Below are 18,241 nucleotides of genomic sequence, written 5' to 3'. Positions count from 1 at the left end.
GTTGCTATGTTATAACAGCCGGGATCAGCCTACAGCTTTAATATTGGGTTTGGTTGCAGATCTGTTGAAAGAGTCGGCTGTTTCCAGGAGAAATGTCATCATTGATGGGGATTCAGATTCAGGTGACCACTGGTAACACTTCATCTGATAGAAGTGTGCTTACAATGATTGAGTTTCAGCAACATTATTTGGCTGTTAATTCATGCGTATGACAATCATTAGTATCTCTATGTAGTGTAGATATAGTCAAGTGAGCTGATGTTGTGACAATGTAAATTGTGTGGTTGACTGTCAGTTGTCTGTCTGTCTTTAACTTAGGTATTTTCCTCTGAAACTGAAAGGTCTGTGAAGCTGAACCTTTGCATGAATGACCCCAGGTAATGCATCTTTATTAAGTAAAAAGTGCTCACAAAATTCTGATCTCATTGTAAATATGGCCTCTTTGGCAACAATATTGACATTATCTTTCCACATTACTCAGCCATTTCCGTGTGCATTTTTATGAAATTTGATATGCTCTAAGTATGTTGAAAACATGAGCAATAACATATACTAGTATTTTTATCGCCAACGAAGTTGACAGGATATGAAATGAGTTCCGTTTGTGCGTGCGTGCGTGCGTGCGTGCGTGCGTGCGTGCGTGCGTGCGTGCATCGTTTCCGGTGCATAACTCAAAAACCATTAAATATTTTCTTACAAAACTTTGCATGTCTACTAGGCACATACTGAACTGGTGCCTTTTGCTATTTAGGAATTTTTAATTTTTTTATTTTTTACGTTTCCATTGCAACAAGTTGGACTTATGTTCTATAGGGTAGAGTTTGTTTCGGGAGCATAACTCAAAACCCATTCAATACTTTCCAACAAAAACTTTGCATGTTTACCAGACACATACTGGACTGGTGCCTCTTGCTATTTAGGAATTTTAGAAATTTTTATTTTTCACGTTTCCATGGCAATAAGTTGGACTTAGATTCTACAGGGGTGGTGTTCGTTTCCAGAGTGTAACTCAAAAACCGTTAAATACTTTCTTACAAAACTTTGCATGTCTACCAGGCACATACTGAACTGGTGCCTTTTGATATATAGTACTTTTAGAAATTTTTATTGTTTATGTTTCCATGACAATAAGTTGTTTTTAAGTTTTAATATAGGATTGGTTTACTTAAGTAGTATAACAAATAAACGGTTAAATATTTCCTTGCCAAACATTGCATGTCTATATATAAAGTGCATACTGAACTAGTGCCATTTGATATTAAGGAGTTTTAGAAATGTTTATTTTAGAATTTCCTTGCAGCTATTTTGACATGGACTAAGAGAAATGTTGGGTCAGTTACCTGGTTTGGGACCATAACGTGTTAAAATGGGTGGGGGATATAGATGACTTCGCCAACTATACGCTTGTTGTCAATGTTATGAAGTTTGGCATTCATTTCACCTTCACAACTTAATACCAAAGTGAACATGCAGTCATAATAAAATCAAAATCCAAGTAGGTGCAAACTTGGAAAAGCATAGTTTAGACTACAACCACGTTCCATGAAACTATCTGCATATATTGGGAAGCAGTGGCAAAATGTTGTTCTTGCGTATTGTTGCCATGGACAGGAAACTTGAAATGGAACAGAAATAGGTTACGGTATTCGACGTAATAAGCACCCGGCTCTAATAAGCGCCCACGGCGATACTTGCTCATATATTGGCAGGTGAACAATCACAATTAGCACCCCTTCCAATTGATCAATGTACACAAGACTTATTTATTTGGGTGTAATAGGCAAATGGGTGTTATATGCACCCTTAATTATGGGCAATTAAATTCTGGAAACATATATCTGTCGAATATAAACATTTCAGGCTGTCAGCATAAACCACAAGATTTATCCTTTAACGTCTTAAAAAAGCCCCCTATTTCTAATTTTGAGAGCGCCCTGCTTATTGCGTCGAATACGGTATGTAATATTTGGAGCATCTTCCTGAGGCAAGGGAGTTAACTGACTGTAAAAGTCAAGTTTCCTCCCTTGCCAAACTGGCTGAGATTTTGATCTTGATGGTTTTGATCTTGGTGCTCAAGTAATTTCATGCACTTTGCAAGTAGAGGCCCATTATGTTACAATACAGATCTTCATTACATATCAGACTTGGTGCTGCCATCCAGCACTTTTTGATAAAGGAGAAATTGTTTGAAAGAAAAGTTTAAGCAGGACAATTGTGTCAACTGATGGCAGGCCAATGTTTTGCCAATTTGACAAGTGTGTCATTTGGCCCTTAGCCTGTCAAAGCCAATGCATCCATTTGTATGAGTAAGGGACCTACCTTCTTAAAACAGGACAGATTTGTCACAGACTATGTAACAAGAATTACATCACCCTGTGACACTGATGTTTGCACCTTTACCATGTTATTAATATCTCCTCTGAGTCATATTCACTAATTTGGCATGCATGTTCCTAATTATGAAGACATCTTATTTTGTGCCGAACACTGTGATTATAGTTTAACTTTTCTTTTTTAATAATATTTAAAAAAAAAATTCCAAATGTTACAGATTAATGTTCTTAAGAACCACTGGACACAGAGAGCTTAAACATTGTGTGAAGGGTAATGACTAAGAAGATACGAGATATCATAAACAATGTTTCAAGACTATGTCTTTTGTTTCTTTTCCTTAGAATCTATGGCACCAATTTTCTTTATCTCACTCTAGATGTCACATGGCACATCATGGAATTAATTTTTCATAATGCAGGGGAGCTACAGTCTTTTGGCTCAGGTTTTGTACCGCAAGACATCCATTTCAGTGATATGTCATCTTTTTCAGGGAAGACTTTTCATGACATGCTGAAGAAGAGCAGGAGTTCCTCGAATGTGACAGTAAAGAGGTCCCCAGAGAAAAAGCCAGGTATGTATTATAAGACAGTCTTCTAATCTTTCTAACTGTGACAATGTTGTGATGTAAACATTCATATGAACAAAGCATGTTGTCAGTTTAGCTGTCACACCTTCAGTAAGGGATAAATGGTGTGATGGGCTTCTTATGCAGTTTTCAGTGTAGAGCTAGGTTACCTGAAGATTTAACTGCAGCGTGAGGTTTTCAAATCTTAAAGTTAGCTACCATGACTAAATAAAACGTGAATTCTTTGGTGTTAACAAATATATTGAGTGAAGAGCGATGGGTTGAGTCCAATGTTTTGAGTGCGATGTCAATCAGAATTTACAGAATCACAGACAACAGCTTTTATGACAATATGGTGCTTAACCGTAATACTTCACTCGAACTTATGACCGACAATGAAAGCATGTGGCATGGCAACTTCGTAAGCTAACATGAGGTGGGCACCCTAAAGAAAACTCAGCAAGTCTTGCAAAGATTTTGTTCCAAACCGCACGTCACTATTATGATGTCATATCCCTCATTGTGACGCAAAAGATATGACGTCACAGTCGGATATAGTAAAGCGCCAAATAGCAATCTCTCTGTTCTTCCCCAAACTTGAGATACATTCTCTTTGAAGATTTCTTTTGTGTTTTCTGCACAAAATGTATTGCCACACACCGTTTGAATATTGTAGTAACTGCAACTAAGCATTTAGTAGGCTATAATTGTACATATAATTATGTATATATATGCCTACCATCAATGACTGTAAAAGAAATACTATTCTAAAATTATTAGCTTCCACAGTGATGCGGCCGTCAAATCGGCTGTTTCAATCAGAGGGGATTTATTGTGATTTGATACCTCTGATTGACTAATCAAATCGACCTCTTCCAAATTCATGGTAGAATTAAAGTTAGTGTTGACGTTAGTCCTCACCCAAAACAGAGTCTATTTGTTAGATGTAGCCATGTGTTTACAGTGAAGCTTGGTGTGAAGAATCGACTGGGTCGGCCTGACAGGGAGCCCCAGCAAGCAGAGCCAGTGAAGATGAGCATCAAGAACCGACTAGGCGGACAGGGGGCGGGGAAGGATGATTCTCCTCCGAGAACAAATGTTCGGAGTCGACTAGGGTTGAATACACCAACTGCAAACCTTGGAGCGAAGTCATTGACTGATTTACGTACAGAGAAACTACAGATACTCCAACAGTTAGCTGAAGGTAAAATAAGCAGAAGCCATGTAGTACAGATATAGTTCAGGATATACATTTATGTATTTTAATTATTTTTATTTCATGTGACAAAAATTGTGCATACAAGTGATGGTCAGAATGCCTCTCAACAATTAGCTTTGAAAGTGACAGCCTGTCTTCTTGGAAAGTTTCATGTGACATGTTTGCTGTTCATAACAGTTTCTGCAGAGCCGGAGGATGAAGAAGATGATACATCTGACATCCAGATCAAGTCACTTGAGGAAATAAAGGCAGAAAAGGCCCGTAAGGCTTTGAACACAAGAGGTAGGACTATAACTACTACATTGAATTTGTGTCTTTTACCCAGTAAGGCAAGTTCCAAAATTTATTAAATGACTCTCTTGGCTTATTATGTAAGATCCATTAAGTGAGATAATAGTCTCTTAAGTTGGTAGAGTTACAATATTTGAAGAATGATGATATGTCAAATAACACTTGCTTATATCTATGTAAACCTTAAACTACTTATAGGTCTTAAGCAAAAAAAACATATCTATCAAAGGAAATATTGATCTTTCCTTCCTGAAAAGTACAATCAACAATTTAGTTGAGGATAACTTAACTTTTTTTATAACAGTGTTTTGAGAATAAATATTCCTTGTGTTTGAAATGAGGTGATATCAGGTGCTTACAATCTATACAACTTGACCTTTCCAGGGCATGCTTCTGGTGAGCGAGGTTTACAAAAGACAGCCAAATATGTTCTTCCGCCAGCTAAACCAGCACCAAAGAGAAAGATAATTACATACTCTGGTGAGTTGCTGCATTCCATGTTTGGTGTTTTAGATGACTTCCTGCTTCTCTGGGGGCATAGTAGGCCCAGTTATTTAAGGTGATGCAATTCAGTGTTCTGAGTTGTGTCCCTTTGCCTACCAGGACCTGCTGATCATTATTTCAGATCCTTAATCTGTCAATACCTTACTCAATGAATACTTATACAGCCTACAGATATTCTTTCCTTGTTTAAAGGACTTTCTTACAGATTATCTTTCAGTTTCCTCAGTTGGCATGTAAAACAGTTTAAAAAGGAAGACTAATGAAAGGAATGAAATATTGTACTGTCCTGTCTTATCTTCTTATGACCTGCATCAATTTGTGTTTTCTTTCCACATTTCCACGATTAAGCTGACATGTTGTGATACATCTAGAACACGGTACAAAGTGGTATAAGCCCAACTTATTTCTTTAGTCAACGACTCTTTAAAGCAGACAAGTAAAAAATAAATAATTACTGTCTATAATTTGTTACTTTGATATTAAATATATGTTACATACATTTAGGACACCAGTCAATTGTTTCTGATCCTGGGATGATGTATTGCAAATTCCTCTTAATTGCATTCAAAACTGCTGAAAACATTCCGACGGGGGAAGGCAGGGCAGGCTTCAGATTTGTTGTATCAGGATAAGTTTACTAATACAATAAATATTTTTATTTATTTAAAGTATTTCTTGTCTTGATACAACCTATTGCAAACTTATCCTTAAGTGTTGCACCACATCCACATCCACATCCACATCCATGTCTGTCTGTCAACATTTTAGAAAGAATTGATACTGCAGTCACAAAACTAACCACAAATAATCAAACTGAGGACATAATGTTACACAATGATTGATAACAGGAAGCATTCTTTTCATTTTGTCTTGTCACCACGATCTGATGACTATCTGCTTAAAAAATGCATAAGGCAAAACATATAATCAAGGCATCATCTTATACAGTAACCTTCAAAAAAAGGATTATCCAAATGTTATGCAATGATAGCAAATTTTAGTCTTTAGTCTGTTAACAAATCAGCTTTAAAATGTGCGTGGAAGTTCGATGAGAATGAAAGTGAGGTTTCAAGGGGAAGTAACTCTGATTGTTTGCCAGGTGGAGAGACCAATTTGGGTTCTGTGTTAAATAAAGAGAATTTGCAATAGGTTGTACCAGGATAAGTATACTAATATAATAAATATTGAAACTTTTTAACTTATTATGCATTACTCCTCAATGCATTTACTGCTGTTTTCTGACGGAAGGACAAACTGTGTGAGATCCAGCTGCTAAAGAAAAGTTGTTCCAACGAGTAACTGGCAGCACCCTCACAGTCAGCACGTGACACGGAAGCTATGACATCACATAAGAACACCTTACTGCTTTGTCATCTCCACGAAAGGTAGTACTGTTGTATCCCTTGTGGAAATAAAGCCTATTGTTTTGCTACATTACATGTTTCTACATTCATCGTTTGCTATTAATATGTCATCCTCTGTTTATGGTTTGTGCCCTTTGTGGTCCTTTGATTTCACCACATGGCCACATACTTTCATGTCTTGCATTTGGATTTCTTTTATTTGGCCTGGGTAATGCATTAATTATCTTTTACCTCATGTTTGTGTGTTTTAAAGCTTTGCTTTTCACTACTTTTTGTGTAATTGTTTGCTCACATAAACTTTTAAAAACCAAAAGTTTTTTAGTTACATTATGCCTCCCGTTTCCAATAGTGTACTTGCCACATCAATATGACTTGGGACCCCCGAGCCTCTCTCCTTTGATTGTGCGGTGCCCTGTACTTTCACAGCGCAGTGCCGACATTGCTGTCCCTTGTTGCTTTGCTCGCCTTTATTGCCTTATTGCCGATCTATCTCATCCCTTGGTTTACATCGACATGGAAATATATCGCTCTACATAGGCTTGGACTTGTGCTGAGGGCGTTGTGAAGATTCCTGCCTTTTTCATTGGTAAACAAGCACATGGAGAGGGTGATAGTTCTCCTCCCTCTGAACTTGCTTCACATGGTTTCTGGCGGACATCGTCTGTATCAGAACTTGCATAACTGTTCTCGCTCATTTAGCCTTTTTGACAGCTTTGTCATAGGTTACCGGGTACCCACTTCTTGGGAAAATCGTTGCCTGGTCAGGACAAGGCATCTCTAATATCATGGTGTTCATTTTTGCCCCACACCGGCCCTGCCATCCGACAATGACATCCACTGTCAACGTAGATGCTGGCACCAGCACTCCTCTACCTTGACCAAGCGCGAGCATTTCTCAAAGAGGCTCTTCCATGGCACTCCCGGTCTTTACACAGCGCTCCTGTTGCTCCCGCAGGTTTTTTTCACCTAACTCGGGTACACCACTTGTTTGTTTACCACACAGTTCACTGGGGATTGCCTGTGTCTAGAGCTTGCACCTCATTTCCAGCTAAAATGTACGTAATGGTGCAATCACTCAACCAGACGCCTGTCGTAGACCATCCAAATGCAGAGGATGGAAACGGTCGACCTCCCCTATCAACCCGGCAGTAACGAGGCACCACATTTCATTGCCCCCTTGCAATAAGGACGGGAGCGCTTATACGGCTTTCAGGGGATGGAAAAGATCGCCTTAGTTTGTACGGTATGATCTTTCAGACTACAGAATTTTTTATATCTTCTGCCTTGGCTACCAGACATAGCATCGATTTTCTAATTCTTCCCACGACCATTCCATTGACCCCTGATGACTACATGCCTAGTATCATGTTCCCTTCCCTCATCGTTACCTCGATTTAAGAACGGGAACGCATATATACAACGTTCATGGGATGGAAATGATCCCATTACTTTGTGCAGTACGACCTTTCTGACCAAAAACTTATATCTATTGAGATACAGTCATTTTTATGACTCTTCCCACAACCGTTCTATCACTCTCCACTGACTATATGCGAGTAATGAGGCACCTCCCTTCATCGTCACCTCAAAATAAGAACAGGAGTGCTTATCTAACACCCAGGGGATAGAACTGGTCACCTTAAGTCATATGGTGCGATTTTCTAGAACCACAGTTTTACAGATATCCAGCCTTTTCTTATGGATACAGCTTTGACTTCCCACTAACAGGTTTCGTTGATGCCTTGGCGATTGGTCGAGGAACAGGTTTATTTGGGATTTGGTATTAGTTCGCAGGCTGACACACTGTTCCACATATTGTCTCGACAGCACATGATCAGAGACCCCTGCTGTTGGCATTTCAACTTCGCAGTCTTGTAGACGACTTCATCTAACATGGCTTCCCACTCTTCAACAGCTACTTCCACTTTGTCAGTGGCTAGTGCTCTTGGGATTGCTCACACCAGCCCATGTTGTAACAGGTTGAGGTCGACAACTCTTGCATCAGATTCAACAGTTCCATCCGTTGGTGGAAAGTGGCATCGAATGTCTTCGGCGACATCTCATTGACAGCGCTACATCCCACGATCCAACTGTTCGTTGGAACACATCCACATCCAAACGGCAGGGATGAGATCATCTCCTTTGGCACAGCAACAACCTCGAGCTAAAAGCACTTATCCTGGCCGTAGAGCACTCGTAGAGCATTCTACGTCACGCCCAGTTGACCATATCGCTTCTTCGAGCACAACATCTCCTGCTTCTTTCACTTGATGGTCAGCCTTCAAATGTTCCAGGCCCCCCGGAACCTGACACTGATTTTGGTCGTGCCCTGGTGGCCAGTAAGAAACTGGTTTGTTGATCTCCGAGCCCTTGCAACCCCCAAATACTTTGGCTCAACCTTCTGACATATCCTGTGTCCTGTTTGAATGTGGTACTCATGGTGCTGTTCATCTTGGGCTGTGGGGCGGTCGGGTAGCCTAGTGGTTAAAGCGTTCGCTCGTCACGCCGAAGACCCGGGTTCGATTCCCGACATGGGTACAATGTGTGAAGCCCATTTCTGGTGTCCCCTGCCGTGATATTGCTGAAATATTGCTAAAAGCGGCGTAAAACCATACTCAATCACTCACTCATCTTGGACTGTGCTGGGACTTCATTGCCAAGAATCAACACCCAGGACAGCCTGATAGATCATTCACCATCCCCCTCCCCCCCCTTGTCTATCGTTTGGTGTCGACAATGAGGCAGAGCTTTGGTTATGCCTGGTGCGGGCTTTGCATGTTTTCCTACAACGCCTTTTCTTGTTGGTCTCTCCCTTGACGCAGTCAGAGGTCAGCTATAATGCTATTTCCCTGTGGCTCGGGGTGGTCATCCTACAAGCTTCCGAATTAGACACACACACACCACACACACACCACACACACACCCCACCCCACCCCCACGGTTTTGGTCCCTTGGTGGTAGATAAGTGGTCATTAATCCCCAACGCCACTGATTCACCGATACCAAGAGCGGGGCCCGTTAAACTCTCCAATGTTTATCACCCCAGATTAGAGGACTCTACTACTGCATTCCGCATTTTTGCTCTTAGGTCAGTTCTACTTTTGGGCTACCAGCCTCATTCTATTTCTGCCACCCATTCGGGTTTCCTGATGCATCAACTCTCGTCTCCTTCTGTACTGTCGGATAATGTTCATCACAGAGTAATTTTTACTTTTGTGTACTTATCCTGTATTACGATGTCTAAGTGCCCTCCCTTCGCTACACTACCTCCCCACGATGTTTCAGATGTTGTGTTTGAAGCAGTAAGGTTCTTATGTGATGTCATAGCTTCCGTGTCACGTGCTGACTGTGTGAGGGTGCTGCCAGTTACTGGTTGGAACAACTTTTCTTTAGCAGCTGGATCTCACATAGTTTGTCCTTCCGTCAGAAAACAGCAGTAAATGCATTAAGGAATAATGCAGGATAAGTATACAATTCAAATATAAAAATTATTTAGATTTTACTAAATTTACATAAAACATTTTATCACAGCCATGTTTTGCTGCAGATGAATTGTTTGATGATACTGATAAGGAAACCCCTGAGATGGCAGAACCAGTAGCAGTGTTGAAGGTGAAAACTCTGACGGACATTAGGGCAGAGAAGGCAAAGAAACAACCTTCTGTCAAGAAGGAACGGCCGATATACATGCCCCCTGCGATGAAAAACACTGGTAAGATATAACTTTCTTAATGTACGGACTGCAAAAAATGGTTTCTGAAGGTATTTGTAGAAGAATGAATTTTGATAAATTCGTGCGTTATTATCCCCCGCCATGAAGTGGAAGGGGGATATAGGAATGGGTGCCGTCCAGCCGTCCTTCCGTCTGTCTGTCACAATTCGTTTCCGGAGCAGAACACAAAAACCGTGAGAGATATCTTAACCAAACATGGCACATAGATAGGTCTTGTGGTGAACTGGTGCCTTTTGATAGTTTGGGATTTTTAAACACATTATTTTTCGAGTTTCCATGGCAACGACTTTGACTTAAACCAAAAATGGTGGTAATCCTCGTTTCCGGAGCAGATCTTCAAAAACGTAAAATATTTCTTCACCAAACTTGGCACATAGATAGGTCTAGTGGTTATGTTGTGCCTTTTGATAGTTTGGGATTTATTAAAAAGATATTTATTCAGTTTTTGAGACAACGACTTTGACTTAGACTGAAAATGGCAGTAGTCCTCGTTTCCGGAGTAGATCTTGAAAACCGTAAAATATTTCTTCACCAAACTTGGCACATAGATAGGTCTAGTGGTGAACTGGTGCCTTTTCATAGTTTGGGATTTTTTACAAAATTATTTTTCGAGTTTCCATGGCAACGACTTTGACTTAGGCTCAAAATGGCGGTAGTCCTCATTTCCGGAGCAGATCTTGAAAACCATGCCCTTTGATAGTTTTGGAGTTTTTACGAATGTTTCCTTAGCAAGAGCATAACTCAGAAACCGTTTGCATATTCTACAAAAACATCTACACAGGGTTGCCTGAGAACCGTTACCATGATAACCTAATTGAGATGTATACCACTTGACAAGGTATATGGTGAATTATTTTGAAAACACAATTTACAAGTGGCACCCGAACCAGCCTACTTCACCACAGTGCATGGTGGTAACATGAACAGTGGCACCTGAACCCGGCTACTTCCTCACAGTGGGTACCTGTAACATGAACGGGGACACCCGAACCAGCCTATTTCCTCTCAGTGCCGTGATGCAAGAAAGCGAGGTCCTGTCAGTTTGAAACATGCAGTACCAATTACTGCTGTAACAGCCTTGTTCTCTGTGTCAGACAATGCTAAATCTGTCATGGTTGAAAGAAAACTGTATCCAGGAACTTTAGCATGGGCACTCACAATCCACAAGTCACAAGGTAGCACCTATGAGCAGATGATTGGGAACATGACAATTGCTCAAGGAAGTAAATTTAAAGCCCAGCCTTGTCAAGTGTATACGATGCTCAGTAGGGTCAAAACAAGGAAAGGCCTAAAGCTTGTAGGTTTTGATGAACACAAAATTGTAGTAAACAAAAAAGCATTGGATGAGATGACTAGATTGCGGAATGAAAGACTGTTCACCTGGACACACCCTGTAGAGAACATTCAATGTGATGGACTCAAGGTAGCTCACTTGAATGTTCGATCCCTCAGTGCTCATTTCGAAGATGTGAAGAAGGACAAGTTTGTTGGTGTGCTTGATGTTTTGTGTTTCACAGAAACACACATTAATGATTACAGTGAAAGAGACCTGCCAGAATATAAAGTCTATCCAGGAGACACTACACATGGTATTGCTGTGTATGTTTCAACAAGTTTCAAGAACAGTGTCCAGCTATGTGATGTAATGTCATTTCGCAGCATTGAATACATTTCCTTTCTTGTTGGCAAGTTCTGCATTGCTTGTGTGTATGTTCCTCCAAAAGTGTCATGGACACGGTTGTCGCATTCACTTTCTCATTTCATGCAGAAACTTCAGGATCTCTCCAAGCAGCATGAATGTGAACATGTCCTAGTTACTGGGAATTTCAACTGTGAACTGAGTGAAAAACTCAAACTTGAAGATTTCTTTCATGTGCGAAAAATGACTCAACTCATTCACTCTTCAACTCACTGTCTAGGAGCTACACTGGACTTGCTGTTTACTGATAATGCCAGTGCTGTAGCATTCCAGACTCCAGTCTACTACTCAGATCATCAGATGATTGGTGCTGTACTTCTCATTACACCTCATGGTGACCCCTGCTCTCAATGATCTCTAAGTAAAGCATGAACTCCCTTACTTCTCTGATTATTGTTGAAGTTATAACACATCTCATTACAAATACAACTGTAAATGTATCTTAAACCTACTCAACTGTATAAACACTGCATTGCATCCTATCCTGTATATATTCTTGTCAACCATATTCTGTACTTCACTTGCTTGAAAACGGTGTTAGAACCTACACCGAAATGTCGCTCCGAATTGTTATAAGGAACTTGTTTGTCCATATATCTCATCTTTACTCATTACAAATACAGTTACGTATTCTATCATAAACTGCAGAACATAGTTCACAGGAGCTAATGCATTGCACACAACCCGACATGTCATACTGGCGGGGGATATGAGTATTTCATGCTTGTTTTTATTAGTGTTTCCCATGTCTATTGTACCATATGGTTGTAAAAGCCTGCTGACAGTGGTATTCAGGATGTAGTGTTCACCTTGACCAGTAGCAGAGACATTTTGGTAAGCACAACGTTTGAATCTGAAATTGTCAGTTATCTTGTGGTAGGGAAAATGGTCTGTTATTACTCTCCTGCTAAGAAAGTATGATTTTCCTATATTGTTCTAAATCCCAAACACTTCAGCCGAACACACCCCTCAACTGGAAGTTAGCATTATTTTTAGATTATTGTAATATGGTATGTATTTGTACCTGATAAGCATGATTTACAATAAGATTTTTTCCTTTTGCAGTTAAGACTCTACCAGTGAAGCAGCGTATATCAGATATTCCAAAGCCTGTAACAAAAGAAATAGCAATTTCTGAGGTATGTACAAACTAACTCGAAGTAGCATATTCTGTGCGTAGTGCAGTGTTATGTCAGGTAAGAAACTCATGCATTTTACATTCTTCTGTTTCTTTTTAAGTGGAATGTTTCACAAAACTTTATTGTAATGTTCAGTATAAATGGAAATCAGACATCAGACATTTATGTATCAATATGTATGTTCTTTAAGTACCTTGTGATGTGATTCTAGGTAAAACCGACCAGCGATGTAAAGGTGAAGACTTTCTCAGAAATAATGGCAGAAAAGCGACGCAGACAACAGGAATTACGTGCAAGGTTTGAACAAGAATACAAGCCTGAAAGTCCTAAGCCCAAAGTGTCCTTTACACCTGTTGTGTTTGACATTGAACAAGAAGGTAGTGCTTCCTCTCAATGACTATTGTACATGTGCCTTTGCGGACATTGCCCCATCATAGTATGCGTAACAGTTTCAATAGCTGCTATTAGTTGTATATGTTGTATGCATAAATTATGTGAATTTCAAACCTGCCTCTTGGAATACGACAACTGCAGAGTTACTTCAGTTTGTTTGAGTAGTGATGGAGGAAAATGGCTGACTTTCAGATTTTCAGCAATACTTTATTCATTTCTATTGCATTGATTAATATAATTATGAAGCCTTAACGTTTGTTTTCTACTATCACGATACTATTGCAGTAGTGTGGGCAACTATAGCAGTACAATTGCAATGGTGAAAATAGCCCCGCTAGACATCCATAGTGAAAAGCTATCATGGCTGTTGCCACAAATTTCAATGGCAAACTATCTGAATATTGGCTCCAATGTCTTGTATCAAATTATTTTCGTTTATGATGAATTGCATTTTAAGTCTATATTTTGAAGTAATTTGTATCAAAATGTTAATCATGAGTCCTATTTCCTTTTCAGATAAACCTCAAATAGAAAATACAGTTTGTGTAAGACCAAGTGCCAAACAAACTCTTTCAGTTATGCCAATGAAAAATAGCAATACACGATCAAAAGAGAATGTGTCAGTAAACAATAGCAGTGAGCAGAGGAGTGGTGGAAATGGTCGTCTGTTTGAGGGCCATGTGTTAAGTTATAATGTGTGTGACAAAGTGAAGGACAGAGAGAAGAGTGTTGACAGTGAGCAGAACGAGACTGAAGAGTCAACTCCAGATGTCTCCCTTCCAAAGAGAAGAACATCCAGTCAGGGTTCAGACTTGTAGGTGTACTTTAAGTACTTTACATGGTGCTACGACTAGTTTACTTCAAACTGACAATTGTCACATTATATGTGCATTTTAGCCCTTTGCTTTGGGGAACTGAAAATGCCATTTTTGCCCTTAATGTTTTATATAAGAATTCATTTTAATTTACTGAAATTACTTTGATAATTGGCCCTTGTCCCACCAACATCAACGGAGAGCTCAAACGGCACAAAATCATTAAGATCATATACATGTAGATGCAGATTTTGACCATGCCCAGCCTGTGTGTAAGATTAACATTCCACCAAAGCAGGTGAATGAAGTGTTGTACTGCAAGGTGTCACTGGGTTTAATTTACCCCTGAAGATCTGGGTAGAGAATAGGTCTTCAGCAACCCATGCTTGTCGTTAGAGGTGACTGATGGGATCGGGTGGTCAGGCTGTCTGACTTGGTTGATTCATGTCATATCCTAATTGCGTAGATTGATGCTCATTATGTCCATCACTGGATTGTCTGGTCCAGACAGCCCGCCGTCATTTAGCTGGAATATTGCTGGCTGCAGCGTAAAACAACAAACAAAAAAACAAGCTGGGTTTAATATGATACTGGTATCATGATTATGACGGTGTGTTTATGTATATTTGCAGGCCTTCAAAGAAGAAATCAAAGCAGTCGGTCAGCCTTGCTGAAGATGATGATGACTTTTTCTTTGGTGAAGATTTGGATGAATTTGATGATGGAGGGAAATTAGATGAGGGAGATATATTGCAGGACATTGATGATCTGTTGGCATAGTTTGCTATTCTGTCTGCATAATGACTCTCTACCTTTTAAGATAAATACATTTAGGTTCTGGTCTGATTTAACAGTAGTATAAACAAAGCAATGAATGTTGGTGGAAAAAAATGGTAGTTTGTAACAGTAAAATGATTTACATGGTTGAGTTACAGTACTTGTTATTTAGGAAGGATTTTAAATAGTTTCAGGGTCCAAATTAAAGTTCATTTTATTGGTAATAAGTTTGCAGATATTTGTTATGGGGTTTTGTTTCTTTGGAATTTTACCCCAAAGTTGTGGTTTTAATTTGCCCTCACAGTCAGTCGAGTTCATTGTTACCCATTGACATTACCTTCATCAGTTCAATGTCACTGCCAGTGAAACTTTGTTTTGTTTGTTCATATTTCATACTGTATGCCATATACATGATTTTCAGCAAAGAACAACTATCCAAAGTCATCAAAAAGAATCAAGATCTCATTGATTATATACAAACATAAATAATGTATCTGCTATTGTTTGTACTCATTATGTTCCAACCCAGTTTCCTTGCAACTTCTACACTGGTACGTGCAGTATTAAGACATGGGAGAAACTGTTTCACACACATACTAGCTGTTAAGTTTGAATTAGTTATTCTTGTCAAGAGAAGAATGTTCTGACACCTCATCTTCTTTTGGCTGATGGTGCCAATGCATGCATAAGAAGGATTTATGTCTTCGTTAACTGTACATGTATTCACAGTGCAATGTCCTTGGTATATCTTGTTTAATGCAGTATTGCCTCTGTAAGTGCTATTTTGTGATATATGTGTATTTGTGGACCAATATATTTTGAGGAGGGAGAATTTGGATTTGAAAATGAAGGCCTAGACTGGTATTCAGAGTATGAAAGATTTTATTACTGATAAGATGTGACATATGTACATATTGAAATAAAATATTTGTAAAAGATGTGTGTTCTTTCCTTCATCTCATCGGTTACTGTCCAGCCAGCCAAGCTCTATTTATACTTTAAACAAAGTCAGATAGTGTTTCCTCTTGTGCTTTTGAGCAGAGTTTGGAATCAGCATTATTTTCTTATGTATAGGAGCTCAATTATTTTTTGCAACTTACAAGAGCTTAATATATTTTTTTTAAATAAATAAAATTATCCCAGGCATCCGTTGATCTTGTGAGATCACAAATCTGCGCCCAGGTTGAAGGTGAGTCAGCTGGCAGTTTTGTGGCTCCTGTTGTGGCTGTACAGCTCTACTCGAGAATGACAGTTCCTGTTGCTGCGGCTGTTCTTCCACCGAGTCTGTTTGTCCTCGGGGCCTCACCTGTCCAGACTACTGAACTCCTTCCTCCATCGACTGGGGTTGGTGGGGCATTCCTCGTACCTCTCAAATTCCATGTATAGCGCCCATAATTCCTGCTTCAGTTGTTTGAAGCAGAGGTGCCAAACTAGCAAAGTCAGCAGTATTGGAGAATGCTGAAGAGACTCGCATATGTTTGTGAATCGGTCTCTCCAGAAGATCCCGAGGATGCAACTCAGGCTGAGCATGGGGAAGGTGTTCAGAGTATTTTTTTTTATTAGTTATCGAAGAAGATTCCAAACAGGGTGGGGGCAAGTACACAGGGCCAAACAGCATTAGCCATGGTTTGAGAAGGGCGCTAACTCTGTTTGCCTAATCGAAAGTTTGAGGTGGGCCCACTAAACGCACTTGTTGAGAATATGTACTGTGTAAACAAACCCGCATTACGAACTGCTATTTTGGCTACTTGAAATAAGTATTATGACTTATAATTGGATTAGAATGTACAAATGCAAAGACACTACAGCAGAACTTGCTTCTACGAATACCGCAAAACTAGGTTGTGGCGTCATTGATATTTATGAGTTATTCCTTTTATGGAATAAGTTCCCGGAAAAGTTTTTGGTAATAGGCTTGTATCATGTCCGAGTTCAATTCAAGTGTAGACATATTTTCAGGCTTATATCGCCACCAACACTTATGATTAGATTGATGTGTTATACTTGAAAAAGTGGAATGAGTGGTATTGCCTCTAAGTTTAATTTGAAGTAATTCTTAGTGTCTTGCTTTCTATTTTTTGCAAAACTATTACCGTATTCGACGTAATAAGCGCCCCTCTCTAATAAGCGCCCATGGCGGTATTTGCTTATATATTGGCTAGTGAACAATCCCAGTTAGCACCCCTTCCGATTGATCAATGTTCACAAGATTTATTAATTCGCGTACAATACGCACTCGTGTGTAATATGTACCCTTAATTATGGGCAATTAAATTCTAGAAAAATATATCTGTCGTACATAAACATTTCAGGCTATCAGCATAAACCACGAAATGTATCTTTCAACTCTGTTTTTTTCACCAAAATAATATTCTAATAAGAGCCCCCTATTTCTAATTTTGAGAGCGCCCTGGGCGCTTATTACGTCGATTACGGTATGGAATGAGTGTGGTCAGCTATGATGACGTTATTCAAACAAAACCTTTTGTGCCTTTCGTGGAATTAACGTCTCACTAAATAATTTATAATGACATTTCCCATCAATATTACAAAATGAGAATAATATATATTGCTACATTTCCATGCAAAATAATTACAAATAATAACCCAATGAAGCCCAGTGATTTACAAATGGGGGCCCACCTGTTTCGATCACTAAATGACGGAAGAAGTCAGCCCACATTTTAGTAAATGGTTATAAGTAAGCCAACCAAATGAAGCTTAGCGATTTATAAATGTGGTCCCTCCTGTTGCAATCACAATGATGGAAAAAATGGGCCCACCTTTAGAAATTGATAATCAGCACTAATTACGGAACCTAATGAAGCTAGGTGATATATAAATTTGGGCCCACTTGTTTTGATAATGATATATGACAGGGGGGAAGTGGGCCCACATTTTAGAAAATGGATATCAGCACTAAACAAATCTAAGAGGATGTACGGATGGAAATATAAATATATAATGCATGTTAACATTTAATTAAGAATATGTTTTACCTTACAGATAAGATGGCCATTTAATAGCTAGATCAACAACGTACATTGTCTACAACTCGATGAGTGTGGACACATGTGGCCTAACAGTGTGGAGGGCATGATGGGGTGTAGGAAACTACCTGGAAGCATGGAGGACAAGTGATGAACATAACATGTTAATTACAAACAGTTACAAGACATTTAGCTGTCTTATTGGCCATCTGTCTGATTGTAATACCCTGTACAGTACATGTAAAACACTATGGATTGTACAAGTGTTATTGTTTGGTCACCATGGCACTTAGAATATATGATACATGCAGAAAAGTCTATTGTTTATGTTTGGTTTTGATTTAAAAAACATTGAAATTGAAGTACATGTGTAATGCAAATATGTATATAATTATTAGGTTGGTGGGAGTAATGCGCT

At 39.3% G+C, this 18,241-nt stretch overlaps 1 protein-coding gene across 4 annotated transcripts in view; it reads left to right on the top strand.

The window, feature by feature from the left end:
- Nucleotides 1-15,769, top strand: part of LOC139477676 (zinc finger CCCH domain-containing protein 11A-like) — a 28,914-nt gene extending 13,145 nt beyond the window's left edge. For 3 of the 4 annotated variants that reach the window (XM_071260052.1, XM_071260054.1, XM_071260053.1), the window contains exons 8-17: nt 60-122; nt 2,825-2,905; nt 3,864-4,103; nt 4,296-4,400; nt 4,794-4,889; nt 9,825-9,989; nt 12,775-12,848; nt 13,060-13,225; nt 13,758-14,055; nt 14,689-15,769. In XM_071260052.1, the coding sequence (XP_071116153.1) occupies nt 60-122; nt 2,825-2,905; nt 3,864-4,103; nt 4,296-4,400; nt 4,794-4,889; nt 9,825-9,989; nt 12,775-12,848; nt 13,060-13,225; nt 13,758-14,055; nt 14,689-14,836 (1,436 nt within the window). In that variant the 3' untranslated portion in view covers nt 14,837-15,769. The remainder of the gene's footprint in view (nt 1-59; nt 123-2,824; nt 2,906-3,863; nt 4,104-4,295; nt 4,401-4,793; nt 4,890-9,824; nt 9,990-12,774; nt 12,849-13,059; nt 13,226-13,757; nt 14,056-14,688) is intronic. The other variant, XM_071260055.1, reaches the window with a different exon arrangement.
- Nucleotides 15,770-18,241: the final 2,472 nt, after the last annotated feature.

Source organism: Haliotis cracherodii, unplaced genomic scaffold, assembly GCF_022045235.1.
Source record: "Haliotis cracherodii isolate W230 unplaced genomic scaffold, xgHalCrac1.p SCAF_34, whole genome shotgun sequence".
NCBI lineage: Eukaryota > Metazoa > Mollusca > Gastropoda > Lepetellida > Haliotidae > Haliotis > Haliotis cracherodii.
The sequence above is the reverse complement of the archived record's forward strand: the minus strand, read 5'-3'. Positions and strand labels throughout refer to the sequence as shown.